Source organism: Erpetoichthys calabaricus, chromosome 2 (assembly GCF_900747795.2).
Source record: "Erpetoichthys calabaricus chromosome 2, fErpCal1.3, whole genome shotgun sequence".
In the NCBI taxonomy this organism is placed as follows: domain Eukaryota; kingdom Metazoa; phylum Chordata; class Cladistia; order Polypteriformes; family Polypteridae; genus Erpetoichthys; species Erpetoichthys calabaricus.
The window spans coordinates 310,406,613-310,423,214 of NC_041395.2; the positions used below are offsets into that span (position 1 = coordinate 310,406,613).

Here is a 16,602-nt window from a genome sequence, read left to right on the forward strand (position 1 = left end):
TCAACAGACAGTTGATTTGTCTGAAATTGCTTGTTTTTTTCTCCAAATTCTAATGATGGCATAAAAGAGGCAAACTCTGAAAGTGTAGCTGGACTCTCCTGCTCTGTTAAGTGAAACCATGCTCGATTTTTATGTAACAGATGGGCTTTGCTGAAATTCAAACCCTGTAAGCACTTCTTGACTTGTGCAGCAACTGAGATGGCTTCTCTCTTTTTCTCTTTCCACTGATGGCAGGACATGTTGCCTACCATTTACCACACCTTTTTGTTTCCTTCTTTTATCCTTTCATTTCTTGCTCTGAGTTTTTAGACGTAGTGTTTGGAGCAAGTTAGTAGAAGGCCCGGCTCTTTGTAAGTAGAGCTGGAGGGATGAAGAGAACCCTTCTGGGTCACTGTGTTGGGCACTCATTAGCTTTCCCCTTTAGAGATTAGAGTTGGGGGTTCAGTAGAATAAAATCAAATGTTGTTCGGCTTTCCTTGTATATACAAAAAGTGCCAGCTAATCACAACAAAAGCATTGCAATTTGTTTACGTTGTTTAATATGTAAAAAGTCCAGGTAGAAGGTTTTGAAAGCAGGGGCCCAGGTGTCCATGCCTGTGAAATAGGCAGTATTGTGCGACACTGGGGTGTGCAGTAAGGCTTTATCAGTTCTGAATCAAAAATTACACAAAGGCTCCAAAGATGTGGAAAAGACAAAAGAAAACTTTTAAGATGGAACATTACAACAACTGTGACGAGAACAGGCCATTCAGCCCATCAAGCTCTTCCGTAGCATCAAATAGATTTTTTTACAAAACTAGGGGGCTTCGCTCGCCCACCCCCTAGGCCTGTGCTACGTGCCAGCCAACTCTGTGGCTCTGCCGCTCTTGTTTTAAAGAGGGGGCCTGAATGAACCCCAAGGAGACGTGGTCGCACCTCCGAAACCCCCTCTTAAACGGTGATACAATGGGAAACAAATAGTTTGTTTTTTTTACCTCCTCTTTGCTCGATCAGCTGCTGCATCTCGCCAGCACACTTCTGTCATATCACCTATGTCCATATATTCAATCTCTTTTTCGCTTTTACCTTTTCATCAATATCGCATTGAATTTTGATTCTGTATTTGGAATTACATCGTGACAATACAACGTATAACTGCCCGTGAGTGAATATCGTTTCTTTCTCTCTACAAGAAATGTGTCTGACAATAGTATTCACACAAATGAGAGATGATTAAACCGTGTGCGTGCTTGAAATTTTCTCTTGCGGGATTTCACTTTCACCAAACAACAAATCTTTTAATTCTCGTGAATACGCCTCTTCACTGGGAAGAAACACTATTATTTTTTCTCCTGATGGCAACATGAATTAGACGATCTACAAGTCTCTGACTTAAAGTTTAAATCTGAACAATATATACAATCTCTTTTCGCTGTTCCATTATTTCACCGAGTAATAATTTCCATTTATTTGCGCTAATGCGAACTTTACTATCCTTTTTTTGACAGTTTCGAGTCTTCGTACTTCCATTATCTCTAACCTGCTCTGCATGTGTATCGCACCACCATTTTGAAATTCATTACAACGTTCTACTTTGTCATCTACTCTTTGCCCCAGGCGTGGTTAAATCTCTTGACACAAAGTCTCATCTCTTGGGACATGAAAGTGTCTCTCTGATAAAATCAGGTCTCGTCTCCTTCCAAACTTCCAAGATTTCTTTTGATTATAATAGAAAGATATTTTTGGAGAGATCAGTGATTTGTCCTTTCCAGTGCTCTTGATTTAAGTGGAGCACAGACCAGCCTCAGCCGAGTTCACACTCAACTCCTCTGTCTCCTCAGGTCCAGAAGAAGATACAAGAAGAGATGGACAACAACATCGGGCTGGACAGACAACCCAGCCTGAGTGACAGAGGAAGACTTCCATACCTGGAGGCCACAATCCGGGAGGTTCTGCGCATTCGGCCTGTGACTCCACTGCTCGTTCCCCACGTAGCTATCAAAGATTCCAGGTACTTCAAAAATTCATCTTACAAAACAAGTTTTGTTAAATGTAATGAATAAAAAAATGTATATCTGGGACAAATGTGAATCTGTACATATAGACAGCACATCTAAAAGTGTGGAGAAAAAAAGTGACATTCAGTAGAAGAATGGGGGCTTGTCACTTCTCTGCCTCCCCACCATATATTTATAAACCTGTTAGGCCATTAAGCTAGCTTCACTTGTCTAAATTTTACAAACGTTGCCATATATAACAATACTGTCTATATTTCTGTATCACTACCGATAAGAGGCATTCACCCCCTTGGAAGATTTCACATTTTATTGTTACACAAAATTGAATCACAGTGCATTTAGTTTGGCTTTTTTGACACTGATCAGCAGGAAAAGACTCTTTAGAATCAAAATGAACACGGAGTGGTCAAAATGAAATACAACACACTAAATAACTGATCACACAAGTATTTACCCCCTGACACCCCTACACCATCTCTGATGCAGCTGACTGGCCAACTGACTGTCACACACATGCACCTGAAGACCGGACGGTGTTAACAGTTGTAGATATTCTTCATGATATTGTAAGTTGATGTTTTCATCTTCTGCACCATCACCACCAACTATTTCAGCTTTGGCCGGATTTATATTTCACGCGATGTGACGCGACGCAAGCTGCAGCGGACGCTCCTGCTACGCAAGCGCTGTAGTGTTTATACTTGCGCGTGTACTTTACGTAAATCTGGAGGAATCCGCCAGGTGGCAGTGCGAGATATCATCACGGTGAGAACAGGTTCGGCTTCTCTGTGTTGTGAATTGCCTAGAACACCCGTTAAATTCCGATGACACCTTACCGCAATATATCTGAAAATGATGTTTATTGATCAAATCCTGGGATGTGTCCATTCCAGCAAGCATTGGGCGCGAGTGAGAAACAATCCCTGGACGAGGCCTCGGCTCATCGCAAGGTGAATACAAGCCCACACATACACTAGCGTCATTTTAGTGGCACCAAATCCCCAAATCTGCATATCTTTAGAAGGAAACTGGAGCACACTGAGGAAACCCAGCAGGAAAACATGTAAACTCCAGGCAGGGACTATCAGCGACGTGACTCCCTGCAAGACAGCAGCGCGAACACCCCTACACACCCCGTGTGTGTAATTATTAATAGTATTCACTATTTAAACGAAATTACCGATTTATCTGTAAAATGTAATATACATACTTTAATGCTTTTCATCATGAAAGTGATATCAAGTATAAATCTAAGGATTCTAAATGTGCAGAGAGTTGGAATATCATACATTTAATGTGTTCTCTGTGGCGATCTATTGCTAGCGATCCGCTGCTGTCAGGAGCAAAGGAAGCCCTAGAAAAAAAGACAGCACAGATGACGATATGTGAGACTTTTAAAACGTATCATGTCATTACGATCGGGAATATGCGATGCTTGAATATAAAAGCACCACGAATACATTTGTATGTCGGCATTTTCCTTCACCACATCAAACCACATCGATCTCGTAGGATCCACAAAGCAGCTTTCTGTCACATGTAGATTTTAAACAGAAACTCTGACGTCACATTCCAACTTTTAGCACACTGCGCCCCTCGACTTTTTGCTGGTACTGCAACTTGCGCACGCGTCGCGTTAATTTCTAAGGACCTGCTCAGAGGACGCATCAAATGAACGCTGAGAACACGTGGCAGCCATGTTGTGGGCGCGTACACGTTCTGAGCGTGAAGTATAAACGAGCCCTTAGTCTATTGATACGCATTTAACCTATTTGCCGTGTAACTGATCAACAATTTTTGCAATAATTCATTTGACTTCCTTGTTTCTCAGTGCTAGGATTGCCCGTGTACTCATTTCTTCTGTTGATAACCTTTTGGGAGGAAATTCTTCATTAAGACTTGGACATAATACGTCTTCTTTTATTGGGAACTTAAAGTGAGGAAAATGTAACAATTTATAAGAGCTGAGAGCACAGGAACTGTGTCTGAGAAAAGCATTCCCACAAATGACAGCTGAGAGGACCGAGAGGGCCGTTAACCGTAAATGTCTGAGAGGAGGACGGGACTTGAAAAACTCTTGGCAATAGTCTCGTCTCGTCTCAAGATAAACGCCTTCCTAATAACATTTTAAAGGAAATCTGTTTTGAATTGCCGTCTTTGTGCACATTTTCTTTGGTATGGTTGCAAGGCAGTCAGTCAGAAGTGTGCAGCACGTAACATCACCAGAGCAAAATATAAAGGTCAGCATCATACAAGTACTGGTTGGTCAAGTTTACGAGTACATCAAACAACTGACATTCTCATTTATGTTTCTATACACTTTTTGCCCAAACAATTCTTTTGTTAATTGACTAAGACTTTAATCTTATATTTTGGTTTTGTTTTTTGACTTCTACGCCACTTTCTTTGAATTACAGTTTTGGTTTCACGTTCTGGCCTTGCTGATTATAGCATCATTCTCCCAGGATTGACCTTTGACTGCTAATAAAATGCCAATCTGCCCCCCCGCGCCCCATTTCCATTCTTATTTAGTGAAGTCACATCATCATAACACAGTCCTCCCAGACTTCCACTTTAAAACGGCAACATGTTTTGGATTCTCCCAACCGGGGCCTTTGTGATGCCCAGGAGGTCTTCTGCTCTCTTGCCGTTCCCTCATGGCTCCTTGCTCTCTATGGCAACTGTAAGAGCTGCTGGGATTGCAGCCCTTGAGTATCCAGTCTCTCCAGCTTCCTCTCAAGGCTGTTCTGGTGGCCCCAGATAAGTTACTTCCATATCCCTTTGTGTCACTGAAGGGTTTACTACCCACTGGCAGTGCCCTTCTTCTTGACAGGTGTGTAACTTTGCATTCCCAGTGCCGATTAACTTCTCAGCATCTTCCAGTGTTATAAGAAGTCCAGCTTTCTGATGTTCCTTTAACTGAAAAGAGTGTGACACCATCTCCAAGTACTTTATGGGGAGACGGAAAGGAAGGCTGTAGTGTGCAAAACGGACAGACGAGATGTGACAAATCGAAAGAAAATGAACTGTGTGTTACAGCTGGCTAGCCAGTGTTCACATTTCTCATTGATTTTAACAGTCATCATCTAATTTGAAATTCATTGTACTAAGAAATGAATGCTCAGCAGTCCTCCTTGCCAGCTTGATGCCAGCACGTTGGAGGAAATGCACAAAGTTTGAACTGAATTATTATTTTGTTTCTTTTCTTTTTCAGCATTGGTGAATATACAATTCCCAAAGGAGCTCGAGTTGTGATCAACCTGTGGTCCATACATCACGATGACAACGACTGGCTAGACCCTGACAAATTTGATCCTGGTAAAAAAAAAAACAAAAAAAAACCCACCGCTAACCTGTCTGCAGTCTGCTGTCTAACAGAATAACCAAACAAAATATGCTGACAGCACTTCAAATGGCTCTCGGGGTTTCTTTTGTAGGAAACATAGCAGATGCCGATATTGGGTGACATTTTGCTTTTGTATTTTGGGCAACGATTGACTGTGTGTGCAGGACATGGCTCTGTGTTGGACTGGCACCTGACCTGGAGCCAAACCCCTGTGACTCTGCCCTGAACAAAACAGAATTGAGAACGTTATTATATACATGTATGTCGAAGTTACTCGTTCAAATTTCTATACAAGTGAGCAGAAGTGCCAAACACTTAAACAAGAGCATTTTCTTTTCAAATGGGCAGTATGGTGACACAAAAGAAGGCTAAGCTGCCTTACGGTCCAATGTCCGTGTGCATTTTGAATGTTTTCCCCATGCCGGAGTGGTCTTCCTCCAAAATCATGCGTGTTAAGTTAAATTGGTCAAAACTGGCAAATCAGCCGTGTGAGTGTGAGGATGGGTCCTGCGAAAGAATGGCTGCCCAGGCCCGTGTCCTGCCTTGTACCCATTACTGTCAGGACGGGCTTTGGCTCCTGCCACTCCTGACAGGATGAGGAGGCCTTGAAAACGCCGTTGATTGTTACTCAGTTTGCGGTTTATGCCCGTTGTGTTCAAATCTCAAGAGAGATCAAAGGAGGTCAAAAAGCCACCTGCAGACGTTTGCTGATGTCCATACACGCGAGTCTTAGGAGCGCTCAGCAGAGCTCAAGGGCAAAGCCAAAACTAAACTTCAAACTGCAATCTTTTCCTAAATTGATTTTCCTTGAATTAGTTCGGATGATGCTTCCCAATCAGCAATTTTTATACTGCAAAAAAACCACCCCATGCATCACACACCCAGCAGCAGGCAGCATCTAAAAGTACCAAAATGGTGGTGGCCTACAAGAACAAACATACAGAATGGTGGCTAGACATGATGGAATAGGAGCAACGTCTCCAAAATAACATTAAAGGTACGCTCCTAAGTGAGAATTACTAGCATATTCCTGAGCAAACGCTGAACATATAAAAGTTAGAAACGACTTTACTATAAAGAGGGGCTACTGACCATGCCACTCCACAGGGGTCAAAGCGTCAAGTGCTGTCCCCCCCCAGTCGTGCCGTGTGACAGCACGAGAGCCCCAGCTGAGCAGGCCAGGCATGAACAGGACTTGGATGGGGGCATGCGTGGTGGAGAAGACGAGACGTGTGCCTGCAGCTCAGAGCTTCTCACAAAGAACCACCTCAGTCTCAGCAAACTAAAACCAATCAGGAACAAAATCAATTGATCTCTCAAATTGTGTAATTAACACTGGAAAGAAGATTCACAGAACAAGTGTGTTATGATTTGTGTCAATTTGAAATGGGCTCTGATTATTACATTATAGCCAGAGGACTTCCTAAGTATCCAGCCCCCTTCAGTTTCTGCACACTTTACTGTGTTGTAGATTTAATTTTAAATTTGTCATTTTTACCCATCAATCCATACACTCAATAACCCCAAATGACAAAGTGAAAGGTTTGCAAATTTCTTAAAAATCAGCACCTCAAACCTCTACACAGGTACCTTAAATCAGCACTTTGTAGAAGCCCCTCTGGCATCACTTACAGCTTCAAGTCTTCTTGTGAAGGTCTCTACAAGCTTTGCACACCTGGATTTGGGCAGTTTCTTGTTGAATCCTCTCAAGCCCCATTAGACGAGATGGAAAGTGTCTGTAAACGGCCATCTTCAGGTCTCTCCACTCACGTTCTGTGGGCTTTAAGCTGAACCACTCAACAGATTTGTCCCAAAGCCACTCCAGCATTGTCTTGGCTGGATTCTTCAGGTCATTTTAGTATTAAAATATCTTGCATTAAGGGGTTACAGTTTTCTTCAAGGATCTCTCTGTATTATATCCATCCTCCTTACCTCAGTTCTGACCAGGCTCCCTGTCCCTGCCACAGAGAAGCACCCCCATAACATGATGCTACCACCACCATGCTTTATCGTAGGGATGGCATTAGGCAGGTCAAAAGCAGGGCCTGGTCTTCACCAGACATAGTCCCTGAAGTTTTGCCCAAAGAGCTCAGTTTTTCTCTCATCACGCCAGAAAGTCGTTTTCCACAAAGCTCTCCGAGTCCTTTAAGCGGTCACATCTTTTACACGAGTGGTTGTCATCCATCCACTCCCCATAAACGCCTGATTGATGGAGTGCTGCCAAGATGGTTGTCTTACTGCAGGGTTCTCTCAGGCTCTGTTAGATTAATCACTGGGTCCTTGGCTGGCCCTGCTCACCCAGGATGGTCAACTATAAGACGACTCCTGGTGGTTCCGAACTTGGTCCATTTCTCAATTATTGAGGCTACTGCACTCCTGGGAACACTCAAAGCTTTACAAATGGTTTTAATGCCCCTGCCCTGATCGATGCCCCACCACAGAGCGCCCCTTGGACTTGATGGATTGGTTTTTGTTTTACATGCAGTGTGAATTGTGGACTGGCTATCTGCAGGGGTCTGCCTCTGTAAATGTCTGCCACAGGTGGACCCCAATCGAGTCCTCGACAGAAGCAGGAGGCACCTGACCACAGTCTTGTGTGCCACAACAAAGGGTCCGAAAACTCCTAAGGAATGCAAGATTTTAGTTTGGATTTTTAAGACATTTGCAGACCTTTCTGAAAACGTCTTTCACTTTGTCTCGATGATTTCTTGAGTGCTGATTGTTGGACAAATTCTATCCATTTAAAATGAAATCTTTTTCTGTTCTTCAACTTTGATTTACGTCTCCCGTCCCGGTTATGAACTTGTCTGCTTGTTACAAGTGTGACTCCTTTAAAACGCCTGCCACCCAGTGCAGCAACTATAAGGGACACCATCTTTTGTGCCCATGTAATGCATGCTCAGGCTGTCAGGGGTGGGCCACGTCATCATCATCATCCTCTCTCTCTCTTTTGCAGGGCGCTTTCTGGATGAAGAAGGACAGCTCATTCTCGCTCCGTCGCCCAGCTTCCTGCCTTTTGGGGTGGGAATTCGTGTCTGCCTGGGGGAAGCCCTGGCCAAGATGGAGCTCTTTCTCTTCATGGGCTGGCTGCTGCAGCGCTTCTCCCTGGCTATACCTGAAGGCCACTCTTTACCTGACCTGCAGGGCAAGTTTGGAGTCGTCCTCCAGCCAGACAAGTTTAAGGTGGACGCCAAGCTGAGGGACATATGGCTGAAAAATCAACAAGATTCCAGTTAAGCGGCATCCTCTGCCAATACACTTCTGCATTTTGCAATTGACTCTTCTTCCTCAGCTTGTGCCATGTTCTGAAATCCTGGAAGACAATAAAAGTTACAAACAAAATAAAGAATAATAAAAAAAAAATTCTCTTGGTTGTAAGAATATAAAATGTGCCAACACAATGTGCTCACCTGACCCACTCACAGACACGTAAGAACTTTGACAAACGAGAGGAGGCCATTCGGTTTGTCAAGCCCACTTGTTTAGCTGAAGGCTAAGCCCTCCCAATATCTCATCTCTTCTTAAAGGTTGTTAGGCGTTTTTGCTTCAACTCCATGTCTTGGTTGTTTCTTCCAGAGTCCCACAACTCTCAGAATAAAAAGGTGCTTACAGGCTTCAGTCTTAAATGCACTTCCCTTAATTTCCACTGAAGTCCTCAAGTACGCGACTCGCTCTTAACCAGAAAGGAGGTCACCGGATCTGCTTTATCAACACCTTTGAGGATTTGAAATACTGGGATTGGGTCACCACACTGTCTTCGCTGCTCGAGACTAAACAAATTTAATTCTCAGAGTCTGTCCCATAGGGCACGTCCTTTAGTCTCCACGCTGCGGGGTCTTTCTTGTACCATGGTGACCCCAAGTGCAAACAACACTCCAGATGTGGTCTCAGTCCTGCCCTGTTTTGGTTCATTACTATAAAAGGTCACCCCTGGCCACTTTCCAGTCTGTATTGAGGTAAGGGAAACTGTAAATTGTCCAATCACTTCCCCCAACTGCACCACGCCTTTAAATATTTTTGTACCCCTATTGTCCTAATCAGAGGCTGTCATGGCACCAATGCAACACGTTTGATAACCAACAGAGTACACACTGGACATAGTGTGGAACTGCAACATAAGGAGGGCAGCATCTTATCAAGGCATACTTGAGAAAAGAGATGTGGTGGGCAGCAAGATCACAGAAGCCCCCAAGAGCCTACCAACCACCACAAATGTATGTGGGTATAGAAAAGAATCGGCCCCTGTGAAAATACGTTTTGTTGCTTTACAGCCAAAAATGAAAACAATCACACAAAAATAATTTTTCAGCTTTATTTACTTGATACACTACCTGTAACAACTAACAGTTTGGAAAAATTATTATAAAAAAAAAAAAAAAAAAAAAAAAAAAGATAAAGTCTGAAGTGATAAAGGATCATCATCCACTTTCAGTACTTTGTGGTACCACCTTCTGGTTTAATGACAGCCTTGAGCCTTTTGGGATCCTCCTCTATCAACTTTGCACATCCAGACTGAGGAGTACTTGCCTGCTCATCTCTACAGAACTGTTCAAGCTCAGGTAAACGTCGGATGGTGGGTTGAAAATCAAACAAATCACAAGGACCAGATAATATTCACCCTCGAGTTCTTAAGGAGGCCAGCGAGTCCGGATATAAACCCTTGAACTTATTAGGAAGTCACTGCAGACTGGGGACATTCCAAAGGACTGGAAAATGGCAAATATTGGCTGTTATATAAAAAGGGTGACTGGGCAGATACAAGAAACTATAGTCCAGTAAGTTTACTGTGCATCACAGGATAATTAATAATAATAATAATTCATTACATTTATATAGCACTTTTCTCAGTACTCAAAACACTATAATGGAAGGAATTATTAAGGATAAGATTGAGCAGCACATGGCAAGTATATGAGTTATTAGGAACAGTCAGCATGGGTTCAGAAGAGGGAGGTCGTGTTTTACTAACATGCTGGAATTCTATGAGGAAGCAACAAAAGGATACGATCAAAGTGGAGCACATGATATTATCAATCTTGACTTTCAGAAAGCATTTGATAAGGTGCCACATGAGAGGCTGGGCATCAAATTAAAAGAAGTGGGAGTTTAGGGTGTTTGTAGATGGGTGCAGAATTGGCTCAGATACAGGAAGCAGAGTGTTATGGTGTGAGGAACCTCATCAGAATTGGCTGATGTTAAAGAGTGGTATCCAGCAGGGGTCAGTGCTTGGGCTGCTGCTATTTTTAATATATATAAATGACTTAGATAGGAATATAAGTAACAAGCTGGTTAAATTTGTAGATGATACCAAGACAGGTGGATTGGCAGATAATTTGGAATTCGTTAAATCATTAAAGAGAGACTTAAAGGGTTGGGCAGATTTGTGGCAAATGAAATTTAATGTCAGTAAATGTAAAGTAACACACACAAGTAAAAATGTTAGATTTGAAAATTGAAAGTACACCTTATAGAAGGATTTAGGAGTCATGGTGACTTGACACAATCAACTGCCAGATGGTATTCAGAAGCCATTAAAGGGGCTAGCAGAATGTCAGGTTATATAGCACCCTGATGTGTGGAGTACAAGTCCAAGGAGGTTCTGCACCCTCTTTATAACGTACTGGTAAGGGCTCATCTGAAGTACTGGTTGAAGTTTTGGTCTCCAGGCTACAAAAATCACATAGCAGCACTAGAAAAGGTCCAGAGAAGAGCAACTAGACCGAGTCCAGGGCTACAGAGGAAGAGTTACGAGGAAATATAAAAAGAGCTGAGCATTGACAGGTTAAGATAAGTAAGATTAAGAGGAGACCTGACTGAACTGTTAAAAATTATGAAGGGAATTAGTCCAGTGGATTGAGACTTATTTTTATTTCAAGAACACAATTGAAAACTTAAGGGTAAATTTCACACAGACACTTGAAATAAGTGACCAAGTAGTCTTACTGTCTACCACACTTTAGGGACTTTCAAAACTTGACTTGGAAGAATTAAGTGGATAGGACTGGTGAGCTTTGTTGGGCTGAATGCAGTCCACCAACTGTCCCATTAGAACAATCTGGATGCGAGCAGACCAGACTTCAAATCATTCCACAGATTTGTTTCAACAGGGGTCAGTCTGGACTACACCATGCAAGGACATTCACTTTTTTCTCTCTGTGGTCAATTTTGCTGTGTGCTTTGGCAAGTGTCATGTTGGAAGGAGAGTCTTCTTCCCATTGACAACTTTCTGGCAGAGGGTAGCAAGTTTTCTTCAAGAATTTGACTGTTTTGCCCCATTCATTTTTCCTTCTACCCTGACAAGTGTCCCAGTCCCTGCGGCACAGAAACACCCCCACAACAGGATGCTACCACCTACCATGCTTTACTGGAGATGTGGTGGGGTTTTTTGATGGTGACCTGTATTGGTTTTCCTCCAGGTGTACAGTTTGGTGTTGAGGCCAAATAGTTTGATTTTAGTCTCATCTGACTTGAACACCTTTTATAACTCGGCTTCTCTAATCTTCTAGATTACGTTTCAGTAAAGATGAAATGAGACTTGATGTGGCCTTTCTTGAGAAGTAGCATTTTTCTTGCAACCCTCCTGTGCAAATCATATTTGTGGAGCATTTGTAATATTGTTGTCACATACACACAATGACCCCTTTTTGCCATAAAGTCCTGTAACTCCTTCAAAGTTGCCATTGGCCAGTTTCCTACTCACTCTTCCATCCCGTTTGGAGGGATTGCCTGATGCAGGAAGTACCAAACACATTCCACTTCTTCATTATGGGCTATATTGTGCTCCTAGGGATTGGAAAAGCATTTGAAATCTTTTTGTAACCATCTCCCAACTTGTGCCTGCTCAGAACTTTATCCCTAAGATCTTCTGACAGTGCCATGCCACCCATAAGGAATTGTTTGTTTTCAGTTGCACTACCAAGCACTGGAAATCTCCATAAATCTTTATGCTGAACTAATCAGAATGATCACAATTAATCACAGGGGGAGCCAATCAGCTTGGTGTGCAATGGAGAAGGTGATTCCTTACAACTGAGGGGAGTTTACAAGTATTGTTTGGGAGGGAGGTGATCCTTTATCAATTGCAGCGATTCTTGATGTTTTTATTATATTTTTTCCAAACTGTTATTATATCTTTGAATTGGGTGTTATAGGTTCCATTGAGTCATTTTAGGTTGTAAAGCAACAGAATGTGAATATTTTCAAAGGGGGCGACTCTTCTCTATACCCACTGTGCATGGTCCACATTCCATCACATCCCGGCAGCTGGACCACATGCTTAGTGCGGGCGATGCAATGGCCAACATTAACAGCTTACTGGCTCCTCAACAAGCCTCTGGGCTCTTTAGCAGTTGGTCCTCTTAGACACCTGCAGGGGGCCGGATGCAGCAGGGTCTTTAAGAGTGGACTTCAGGACAGAAATAAGAAGCAGATAACTGACAGCTAAAGGACAGCCCAGCAGGTTTGCCACTTCTAGACAGGACTTTCATACTGTTAAGTGGCTATCACCTTCATTTTCAAGTATGAATCAACACTGAACCACTAAATAAGGGGACAATGAAAGCAGGGATATAAATCAGCGGCCTTAGAAACTTTAAGGAGCCCAAAAATGGAGTTACAAAATTACTGGTCAGTGCTTATTAAAAATGGCAAGATGACTGTATCCAGCACAAGATTCAAAGACAGAGCTGCAGCCTGGTGAAAAATATAAACGTAAAATGAAAACCTACAAGTAATTCATCCTCACACATTATCGTATAAAAAGCACTACTTTACACCTAAAGTAAATACAATTTTTTTTATTTTCAGCTTTTCTGGGGTAGGTTTTTTAATACAAGCCCTTAGTATATGACTTGTAAATACAGTGCAATTTTTCAGAAACATGTTTTTCTAAGTAAGCATAATTTTCTGTTCATTCAAACTAAGGTTTTGTACCCACAAGTACTAGAAACTTATTTATAATTAAAAAAAAAAAAAAAAAAAAGAAGAACGAAACACCACTCATGCATTTTCATTACATTTTTCATCTAAGTAATATTAATGTCTATAAACATTACAAAGATAGGTGAACATTTAAAACCCTAATGCAGTGCAGGACCCAAATGACACAGAATAAACAGCTGCTTTCACATCGGACCTTTCATCCCCAAAAGGACTTCGGCCCAACTCAGCACATGTGACAGAAGTAGCCCAAGTCTGCAACGTCTCTTGATAAGAGCTGGCAGAGGAGGGCAGGTATGTGTAGGCAATGCATTCTCACACACCACCCAAGGTCAACATCTGCTACCAGGGACAACAGGGTGGGCTGTAAAGATCACGTGCTGCCAACCAAGAACATACCAAAACACTCCTCTGCATGTCTCTGCAAAATTCAGACTTAAAAGGAAACAGGCTTGGCTTATTATCGCCTCTGTTTTAACCTGCACACTGCTCATCAGCACTGACCTTTGTGTTTTTCAGCAGCAAACAGATTGCTTGCTGTGGTTTAATATTTGACCAGAGCCGCACCACACCTGGCAGCAGCCCGCACCTACTGATCACATCTTTATTGCTCAGTACGAGATCTGCTTTAAGGGTTTCTTTGTCTATAGAAAAAAAATATCAAAAAACGACTAATTGTATATACCATCACAACAGTAATTAGCACTTCTGCATTTTAGATTTTCACAAGGTCATTCCCACTTAAAGATGATCAGAGGTAAGAACACAAAAAAGACTTCTGTCACAAAAGCACAAACCGTTTTACCACTTCAGTCCCATTCACTATCACCATGTGAAACTCATGGATGCAAAGGACCCCTGGAAGGCAGTGGGTACACAAACCATCACAATGCCTTCATCAAGATTTTAATCCTCAAAGCAATCTTTCACAGTCATCTGTTACTACACATGGGCACCCATTTCAATGTTTCTGCTTCTAATTTGTGACAGCAAGCAAAACTTCCACTGACCAACAGTCTCTTTCAAATGACAAGTTGAAATTTTCATGCAAACATAACACGGCCTGTCCCAGACATTCAGGTAAGCAATGGCAAAGCTGGACTCTTGCCTGAACGGATACCATGTCTTTTGAAACAGTACGCCTGCAACTAAGAAGCAAACTGAACCCATGAGATAAAGGGCTCACGTTAAGCTGAATATGCCAGACGTCAGGCTTCATTACAGTCCATGTTTGTAATACTTTCATTAAAATCAGGGAAGGATTCAGAAATTAATATGCAAATTCTGGAATCTTGATGCATGTCAAAACATATGCCAACACGTTTGTGATTAGAAATATTACAAACTTAAAAGCATGAACATTACACAGAACTCATGTTACACTTCAAAGAATTAACAAAATGCAGAGTACCATTCAGAGGGCAGCAAATTTATAAGGAAGCAGTGGTGTGCTGGAGTCCATCACTGTGCACGCGGTTGGCCAACACCAGAACACCTACAGCCCTGGGGGACACGTGAGAAAAATTAATCATCCAAAGTAGCACATTAATTACAGACTCGCAAAGTGATCCGAGTTACACTGGCATACACAATCAAATTAAAAATGCATTCTGAATCTGTGCCATTCTGCTCTGCTGCATTGTTCAATTGAGAGTCATTTATCCTTCAGCATTAAATATAATATGCTATTAAAAATCCTCATTATATTGCATTTGTTTTTAATGAACAGAAAAAAAGTTAGCACTGGTGTCTAACAACTGTAAAATGTCATTTTTACAATTCCAGAAAACCCCAAATGAGCTAAATCAGAGCATTATGCTCACACTCATTCTATTAAAGACAACATTAAAGATCTTTCAAAATGTGTGCATTTTCTGTGCATAAGAGACTTGGCAAACCAAGAAGAAAAGTGTGATTACATAAACAAGGACATTCAAATTGAAAACTCCCAGGAGAGCAGAGCAGCTCACAAACAAACAGTGGTTTGCTCAACAGATGTGCGTTCAAAACAAAAACAAAAAAAACAAAAAACAAAAAAAAAAACCCTCAAACCCTGGACAGCAGAAGCTATTTAAGACCCACGACTGCTTACCAATATTACCAGCCATAACAGTGATAGGTATAGTTAATTTAACAAAATAAACTAGTAACACTTTGACTCAGTCACAAATGAAAATTTAGACTTACTATTCTTAGGAAAACCACAGACTCACAGATACAAATCAAATTGATATTAAAAGCATTAATTACTTCTGATTGAGTAATATACATTTAAAAAAAACCAAAAAAAAAACAAAACACAAAATTCCTAATAACCAGTCTAAAAGTACTAAGTCAATTAACAGTACATTACTCCAAGTGGTCTCACATCCGCAGGACCTCTCTCATTGGCACAGAAGCACATCTTGAGGGGGGACGCCAAGCTTCACTGCATGAGTGCAGGACCACAGTCAGGTCAGCGGTATCTTAATTACGGGGAAGCAGAAGCCCCCTCAGCACCCCTACTTGCAGCACCTCAGAGTACCACAGGAATTTTTAAGGAAATGTACTTTTTTGTATGCTTTTTTCTTTTAACCAAGAAAAATTTCTTGCTCAGATGGAAGTGGTTAAGACAGATTGTAAAATAAAAGAGTGCATTCTAGTTAAGAAAAACTATAGTTACAAAAAATAAAATCTGCTAATGAGAAAGTTTATAAGGAAGTGGTTATCTCGTACTGACACACAGGACTTGTGTGGGCAGATAACAAAAATTCAAGTTTGGTCAATTTATTTTGGAAACTGGTGGTTTCAATGCAAAATCGTGTGACGCCTGCCTACCTTACCATGCACCTACCTACTCAGTAAGTGAAAGTTTTATGGTTCAGTTAACTGGAATGTTTCATTTGTAATCAGCCTCAGGTAGCTACAACTGCACTGCAGTCAACAGGTCTGCAAGGTCGTTTTTTGCGAATATTACAGTGTGTCAATAAAATGACCTGTCGCCTTAAAAACACACTGGGACAATAAAGAAACACTCCTTAAGCATCCATGGGGGGTCCATTTGCTAAACACACAAAAAATGAATAGCAAAAAATCAAACTGCATGTAAATTGAAGTCGACTTGACTTGTCTTTGTAAAATATTAAAACTAAATAATTTCAACTTCATTTTTTAAAGTTTATATTGTGCAAATGCATAAAACTAGCTTTCTGCTGCCAACAAGCCCAATTTGAGATTTCTAGGAAACAAATGCATAGTCAAAGCCATAAAAACAAAAAATTCAAGTAACTTTCCGTATCCATAGCCAAGGTTAAAAATACTGCAGGGGCCAAAAATTTCTAC

The 16,602-nt window shown here is 41.6% G+C and overlaps 2 protein-coding genes across 2 annotated transcripts in view; both read left to right on the forward strand.

The window, feature by feature from the left end:
- Positions 1-8,692, forward strand: part of LOC114647249 (steroid 17-alpha-hydroxylase/17,20 lyase) — a 32,364-nt gene extending 23,672 nt beyond the window's left edge. The window contains exons 6-8 of the mRNA XM_028795892.2: positions 1,821-1,990; positions 5,212-5,315; positions 8,300-8,692. Coding sequence (XP_028651725.1) covers positions 1,821-1,990; positions 5,212-5,315; positions 8,300-8,580 — 555 coding nt within the window. The 3' untranslated portion in view covers positions 8,581-8,692. The remainder of the gene's footprint in view (positions 1-1,820; positions 1,991-5,211; positions 5,316-8,299) is intronic.
- The window catches only part of LOC114647247 (cytosolic purine 5'-nucleotidase), a 1,192,165-nt gene that overhangs the window by 712,391 nt on the left and 463,172 nt on the right, over positions 1-16,602 (forward strand). The window lies entirely within an intron of this gene.